Below are 8,305 nucleotides of genomic sequence, written 5' to 3'. Positions count from 1 at the left end.
ATTGTCACGATCAACCTCCGCCCGACTGGATCGAACCGAAGATGCGACCACGGGTCGAGTTTCTCCACTGTCTCAACTAGACCTTCGTTTCCTACCAACTCGGGACAGAAAACGGGCACCGACTGTTAGACTTATCATTGATATACCATAGATGGGCGTGTCACTGAGAGGGCGAAACCATTGCAACGATGGGTACGGGCATTTTCCAGAAAACACGAGAACGACTTGCTGGCATTGTCGCAACTTTATTCTGTTTAACATGAAATACACTTTCGTAAACGGATCCTTTTGGCATGCATTACGTATGTAATAGACCTCATCCTTTTAGCGTGAAATACTTTTACATTAGGACCCCCCCCCACTCCTGTCGGGGACATTGAGCGACCCACATGTTGCTTTTAACAAAGAGTGGGAAAACAAATGGACAAAAGGAGTTATGGTCACCAACTTTTTTTATACATCTCCGTCTTATATTTTTTCGGTAACTTCCTTATGCCTACAACTGAGTAGGTATGAAACAAAACGCCACAAGTTATCAATATGTATCTGTACTATTGGCTAAAATTCTCCCTCATCTTGTACAAGTTTGTTTTTCTGTTCATGTTAATCCCAGGGCTTAACATTTTGGGAGAGAGGTTGAATTATTTATTAGGGTGGCTACAATTGACAAAAGGTACACGCGTAATTAGCCTAAGTGTCGTCTGCTAATTAACCTGCTAGCAGAGCATTATAACTGTACAATCTCGCACGCGAATCATTTGTTCCTCTTGTCCTTGTCACTATCAATATTTCAGTTTGTTCAACCACCCGTGAACTTTTCAGGGAAGCCAAAAATTGTGAGTTTTGGGAAGAGAAGAATAGTTTTTTCTTCGTAAGTTATGCGAAATTTGGAATAAATTGTAGAAGCTTGAATAGTCAACTCATTTCGAGTAGTGTTATAGAACGGACAGTTTGAGATAAAGTGTATTTCGACGTCCACAGCCTTTGCACTACAATATTTACACATTGTTTCACATACAGGTAGCCTTCTATACCGGCCTCTGTATTTCCAAACAGGTAGAGCCACTGTAGAGTTCATTTCCCCGTGCAGTTATTTTCACCCCCTATGCGAACTGACTCCCGTGGCCAACTTCTTTTGCTGAATTCTCTGACCCAAGCCTGGTGGAGGCTACTGTTCCGTACCCCCGTAGAAAGGCCTGGTGGAGGCTAGGATCCGTACCCCCGCAGGAAGGCCTGGTGGAGGCTACAGTCCATACCCACTATAGGAAGGCCTGGTGGAGGCTAGGACCCGTACCCCCGTAGGAAGGCCTGGTGGAGGCTACAGTCCGTACCCCCGTAGGAAGGCCTGGTGGAGGCTAGGATCTGTACCCCCGTAGGAAGGTCTGGTGGAGGCTACAGTCCGTACCCCCGTAGGAAGGCCTGGTGGAGGCTAGGATCCGTACCCCCGTAGGAAAGCCTGGTGGAGGCTATGACCCGTACCCCCTTAGGAAGGCCTGGTGGAGGCTACAGTCCGTACCCCCGTGGGATGGCCTGGTGGAGGCTACAGTCCGTACCCCCGTAGGAAGGCCTGGTGGAGGCTACAGTCCGAACCCCCGTAGGAAGGCCTGGTGGAGGCTACAGTCCGTACCCCCCTAGGAAGGCCTGGTGGAGGCTATGCTTCCTATGTGTTTTGATAGATATCAACATTTTCTTTCCATTCCTCTCGACCTCACCTCTCTCTGGGTTTCGCCCTATCTCCATCTGCCTATGTCATCTTTCCATCCTTCCATCTCCATCCCTCCCTCCCTCCATCTATCTCCATCGCGCAACACAATTCGGCCAGGCGGCATGGACATTTGCATATCTATGGGGCCGGTTCTTCACATTGTCAAACTGCACGGTACAAGTTTATTAGTTTCCAGGACTTCCGGCGTCGTCTTCTGCCGGAGTAGATCGTGAATTTTCGGTCACAAAAGTGGTGAAAATCACATCTAAGACACGATACGACATCCTGGACTTATCCTTTATCTCCCTTATCTCCTACATTCGTATCACGGTACAAAATGTCGATTTGAGGAGCTTATATTCATTTTTCGCAGGGTGGGTCTGTGTAGTTTACCGAGCTGTGTACTACGGTCGACTTGGACCGACGACCGCAGTACTGCCAGTAGATGGTAGATTTCTGGCTTTATCATCGTTGAAAGGAGTATCTGAGACATGGTTTAAGTTGCCTGGTTAGTTCTTTAAGTCGCACATCCTTACTGCTGTCCAAAATGTAATTTTCAGACGTTCAAAGACCACATTATTTTATCCGGTCATGTATCCGCAATGTGCTCACTAGTAGCAGCCAAGGGCAGCTGAAATGCATCCAACCCTCGGGTAAAAATGACTAGAACATCCTCAAATCGACATTTTGTACCGTGATGCGAATGTAGGAGATAAAAGATAAGTCCAGGATGCCGTATCGTGTCTTAGATGTGATATTCACTACTTGTGTGGCCAAGAATTCTCGATCTACTCCATAACATAAGCGAAAACACGGAAGTCCGGGCGCAATGTACGAGTACGATATTGTCATGTAAATGATGACTCATTTCTAGCCCGGAGTCCAGTCTTATCCCTATAATAGTCTCCACCAGACGCTGAATAAAGCATAGAAATTGGCCTAAAAAGGGATAATTGGCCAAAGGAGGTACAAATGTAGCCGGCCATCGAAGGTCCAAGTGCAGGCCGATGAAAGGAAAAGGTTTTAACCACACCGGTATTGCGCAATCCATGTCAGGGAGGTCAACATTTTGCTGTCAGAAATTCTTTTCATCACTTCATGTTCATCAAACCGTGCAAACTCATTGCTCATTAAATGTTAATGATGGTGTAAACAAACGCCAAACAAATTCAGCCCTGTCAAGGCTGCGAGTTATGTTGTTGTTGATACAAATAAACAAACCAATAAATAAAAAAGGACAGCCAAAGCAGCGTGAACGTATTTTTTTGCATCTTATTTCATAGACTTTTTGATCAGAAATCCTTGGAAAGGAAAGCATAAGGAAAGTACATCACAACCGTCCTGCCGGTTGCATGGTGAAGTCAGATCTGTGTATTTTTAGCTCAGTCAAGACTGAAAACACCTGTAAGAAACAGGAGCCAGTAAAAACCCTTCTGGTCTCGGCTGGGGTTCGAACCCACGACCTCCCGGGCACCAGAGCTAGTCATAACCAGACGCTCTAATCTCTCCGCTTAAAGGTCTAGACTCTAGACCCATCGGCCGGGTCAGTTGGTAGAGCGTATAGTGCCAATAAACCCCCATTGTTACACTACTCCCCCTTTCTTTTCAAGATTCGTCCTCGAATCTTCTCGAATTCGACTTCCCTGGAGCGGCACTCTTTGCCAGAACTCCCAGGGCCGGCATGGGAACCACTGTAAGAAACAGGAGGAGCCAGTATAAACCCTTCTGGTCCCGGGCACCAGAGCTTCATAACCAGACGCTCTAACCACTCCGCGAAAAGGTCTAGACCCCTTTTCCGGATCAGTTGGTAGCGCCTATAAACCCCCCACTGTTACACTCCCACTGCATGGAGTTGGATAATCGACTGTCTGCCTCCTTTCCAAGTTTCTTTCTGTGTTCAAAAAATCATTTCTTTTCGAAAAATCATTTAGGACAATAATGTTCAACCAACCAATCAATGGCCTTACTCTCTAAATGCTTTCACTGGTTCCCTCTCTACCCCTCTCCACCCCTCCCTCTTTCCATCGCTCATCAAACTCATTGTGACAATATTTTCATCGAGAATTCAGATTTGGCTGTTTATGACCATGGAGGTACCTCCATGTTATGACGACTCATTGCTAGCCTGGAGTCCAGTCTTATTAGGCTACCGACTAGCCTCCGTAGCAGGCTTATAGAACTGGGGGTTTGGTGGTCTTCGGCTGTTTTCTGATCAGCCCAGTTCTAAAAAACGGGGGTAATTCAACCAGGCCGGCTATGTTGTCTATATGCAATCAAAAAATAGCACATAAAAGCTCCCCAAGACCCTGAAGACCCCCAGTTTTTGGCATGCTATGGAGGCTACTACCTACAAACTATTGGCGGGGTAGGGGATCGTGTGGAGCGGACTGAAGCTAACTTAAGGCTGGGCTCCAGGCTACCAAGTACTGTTGTAACAGTTGGGGGGGTTTATAGGCGATGGGTCTAGACCTTTTAGCGGAGAGTTTAGAGTGTCTGACTGGGGCCCGGGAGGTTGTGGGTTCGAAACCCGGGCCGGGACCAGTGGGGTTTTTACTGTCTCCTCCTGTTTCTTACACAGTGTATCAGTCAAAGTAGCAAAAGTTTCCACCAACATTTAAAATACCTTTATTTTTCTGCCTCTTACCAACTGTTGTTAAAATGTGTGGAGAGAAGCTGATGGAGAGAAAAAACAACTTGAATTTTTTTTAAATCCTTTTTTTAAGAAAATGGTTACTTACGTCAAGTGTTCTGTCAAACCCTATTGATGAGTGACCTTGGTGTTAATTAGAGGTCATGTTGATGTCTAGGTTAGTTCTGGTTGTTATGGAGATTACAAGTCGTGTTTACGCCCCTGTTCAAGGTCATTTAAGGTAGTGTGATGAGAGAGGCACAGAATTGGGGGAGGGGGTTCAAACTTCAACTTTTAACAAGTTACGATGAGCACAGTGATATCTTAAAGGGAAAACTAGAATAAGCCACCCGATGCTGACACAAATATATATTATCTATGTTGAGTCGGCCATATTTCTATTTAAACGTTCTCTGACCCATCTAATCATGAAATGGGCCGTTCCTTTTCACGGTTGGTGACGTCAGATATACTAGTAGTAACCAACTAATTATACTTGCGGTTGAATTGAAAATGTCATCACTTCTATACATCAGTATGTCTTCTGGAGACCCAGGAATTCACTTCCAGTAGATTCAACTCTTACAGTCATGTTTGTGTAGCAATTTTTCTATTGGAAAACTGCTTGATATAAGAGAATACTACACTTCACTCTGCTGCACTGTACATATTTAATTATGAAAGACAGAAAGGTGACAATACCGGTGCCTGGGTTGTTTGTTTTGACTGCTACAGTAGAATAACAAACGGATTTTGCATCAAATTCAAGTAGCTTTTCTCCTGCCTGCAAAGTCCATTGTGTGCAGTTTTATTTATTCAACATATCATACAACATATTTCCCTGAAACCAGTTCATTAACTGACGAAAAGTATGGTTTAGGTGTGCACGCTATCAGCATACTTGCTGGCTAGTGCACACTTTGTATTGTCATGTTACAATTCTGAATAAATACAACATATTTTGCTGAAACCAGTTCATTCACTGACAAAAAGTAGTGGATGCTACCCGGTCTTTGAAACGCCAGACCGTCAAACTCTATCTATGTTATTCTATCTGACTATATCAGCCAAATGCTGTATGCTTATGTGTTATTTATATCTGTTATTGTTAGTTTTAATTTCCGTTTTTCAGTGTTGACGTGAAAATTAGCATCTTGCTAGAGTGCGACACCACTGTGTCTTTGTACTGTGTCATTGTTGCCTAATAAAAAAAGTTGCTTGAGTAGAAACGGGTCCTTGTACATATGAGACAACATATGGCTTACATCATCTGTTCTGTAGCCATGACCTCTGACCTTTGGGTCACCTCACAAGACAACCCTCTGTCACCACGACCTGACCCGACCTCTGACCCGGCGGCAGGCGTGACATCCTGACCTGTGGCTTGTTGTGGCGAGTGGACATGAAGCCGACACACATGCTGTCCGCCGTGTGACCCCACATGACCTCTGCGACCGGGCCTGCCTGACCTCTGACCTCCTCGCACCTGAGCACGAGAACTCCCCCGACCTTCCTCTCCACGTTCCTCAGGGCGGGAGAGTGCAGGAACTTGGACTTGAGAGCCTGGTCCAGGGAAGCGTCCCCCTGCAGAGCGGCTTCTGCGCACTCCTTCGCCAGCATGGCTTGCATGACGTGTTCCCCGCAGCCTGTAGTACTGCAGGCCACAGACAGGGGGCACCTCTGCTCCGCCCAGCAGCCGCAGCCAAACATGGCCGCGTGCCCCAGCCTGCCGGGCTGCTTCAGCGCCAGCCCGCCACTCGACACCGCCGCACTCACCGCCCCGCTCGTATCCATGGCAACAGCCCCAACTGTGTCCAATCGGATGTCTGCGTCGCACCTGTCCTGTACAGCAGACTCCGACTGCACCAATGACTGCTCGCCGCGATCGAACCTGCCCGTCCCAATCCCCGAGCTGCCACAAGCCTCTGCCTCACATCCAATGTCAGATATTGTCCCGTTTCTCCACAAGTTTCCATCTCTTCTAGTTTTACCGCCAAGATTCTGTCGGTTCTTTAAGAAGGTTCCATGGTGTTCACCTTGAAGGAACACTCCCTCCCCTTTAGTACATGTTCCTTTGCAATCTCCTTGACCTTGGACGGGTGCATGTGCTACATCCTTGGTACTTTCCTGTAAGACGTTGCCATTCCCTTGACCTTGAGCAGTTTCTCCATCCTTGGCAGTTCCTTGCAAGACGTTTGGATCCCCGTGACCCCAGTTCTCGGTCCGTGCCCTTTTCCCGGCACCTTGTCTGTCCCGGGGCGTCGCTCCTCTCCCGTGCTTCTGCCTCCTTCTCTCTGCAGCTGCCAGCCTCTCCACATACCTGACAAACACCCGGCTTTTAGTTCCACATTATAGAACAGGATTCTTTATTGACACAACAAAAAGTACAGGGACTTTTGTCTGGTCATCTACAACTAAAGATCTCACAAACTTAACATTAACACATGCACAAGTACACAAGGCTACAGCTTGCTGTCTGGCATAAAACCAAAACATACTATAATCTGTTAATGCGAAATGTGTGATTTCATGTATTTGTACATGTATCTAGTTATCGATTGTAACTCTAAGTTCTATAGCAGTTGTAAACAGCAAGTAAACTGTCATTGGGCAACAACAACAAAAAACTCTGGCCAAAACTTGTGAACCATGCAAAAATGTGGTTGCACTTCTTCCTGACTACTTATTCCTTCCCTTTCCTGGCCCATGTAGGGAAAAGAGTAGCAAACAACACATTCATGAAGAGCAAAATGAAATTTATAAAAAAGCGAGGCACAGAAATGATCCACCTCCGCACATCTGCTTGAAAAGCTCTTACCTCCTGTAGGTCGCAGCAGATTTTTCCGTGACCAGTTGTTTCCCATCAGCCTCTGGGAAGCCGCGCTGCAGGGCCCATCTCTCCGCCCCCCTCCCCACCAGCACGGCCGGCGGAACTCGACCCAAGGTCATCGGACCGGCCCACTGGTCCTCCAGGAGGGCACGCGCTGCCAGGACAGGATTCCTGAGGGAGCTTACTGCACCCAGCTGTAAGGGTATCAAATTACAATCAATAAAGTCACCCCTAAACATGCCACAATGGTCATCGGCAAGGTTGCTGGTATAGCCGCCTGTATCTGGATTATACAATACAATAGCTTAAAACTGCCCTTCAGCATACCATACTAGCTTCTGCATAGCCAGAATAACCAAGCTTTGGCATAACACACCAGCTTCTGTATCTGTATAGCCGGTATAACCGCCCTTCGGCGTAACACACCAGCCTCTGTATCTGTATAGCCAGTATAACCGCCATTTGGCGTTTTATATGACACACCAGCTTCTGTATCTGTATAGCCGGTATAACCGCCCTTTGGCGTATTATATTATACACCAGCTTCTGTATCTGTATAGCTGGTATAACCGCCCTTTGGCGTATTATATTACACACCAGCTTCTGTATCTGTATAGCCGGTATAACCGCCCTTCGGCGTAACACACCAGCTTCTGTATCTGTATAGCCGGTATAACCACGCTTTGGCATAACATACCAGCTTCTGAAAAAAATTAGGTGCACAGCTCCAATTTTGGGTGCACCAAGTTGCACAGGCACCCAGCTGTATTTCGAGCCCTGGATATTATCTCTATAGCCGGTATAACCATCCCTCAGCGTAACACCAACTTATGTATCTGCATGTACCCAGCTTCTACGTGTTACTACTAAAAGCTGAAGCAAGAGGCGTGCTTTAGAAAAAGAGAGAAGCTTTATAACTTGACAAAAGAGATCTAGACACAAAAGATACAAATGAATTCGTAAGGCCAGCTATCTTTGCCACAGGTAATAAGCACCTTACCGCGCCGAAAAGCCGGTTGTGCCCGTCCATGACGGCGGCGTCGCACTCCACGGTGCCTCCCAGCGTCAGGTTGGCCCCGGTCCCGGCGTTCGTGCAGGGCGAGTCCTCCAGCACAGCCACGGCGGCACAGGCGGCCTCCCG

At 47.0% G+C, this 8,305-nt stretch overlaps 1 protein-coding gene across 1 annotated transcript in view; it reads right to left on the bottom strand.

The window, feature by feature from the left end:
• Positions 1 to 4,382: 4,382 nt before the first annotated feature.
• LOC109462894 (threonine aspartase 1-like) overlaps positions 4,383 to 8,305 on the bottom strand; it is a 4,417-nt gene continuing 494 nt past the window's right edge. The window contains 3 exon segments of the mRNA XM_019759525.1: positions 4,383 to 6,654; positions 7,153 to 7,358; positions 8,165 to 8,305. The exon segment at positions 8,165 to 8,305 is cut by the window's right edge and continues 36 nt beyond it. Coding sequence (XP_019615084.1) covers positions 5,637 to 6,654; positions 7,153 to 7,358; positions 8,165 to 8,305 — 1,365 coding nt within the window. The 3' untranslated portion in view covers positions 4,383 to 5,636.

Source organism: Branchiostoma belcheri, unplaced genomic scaffold, assembly GCF_001625305.1.
Source record: "Branchiostoma belcheri isolate BF01 breed outbred unplaced genomic scaffold, Haploidv18h27 scaffold12, whole genome shotgun sequence".
NCBI classification, from domain to species: domain Eukaryota; kingdom Metazoa; phylum Chordata; class Leptocardii; order Amphioxiformes; family Branchiostomatidae; genus Branchiostoma; species Branchiostoma belcheri.
This window is presented reverse-complemented; position numbering and strand designations above follow the sequence as displayed.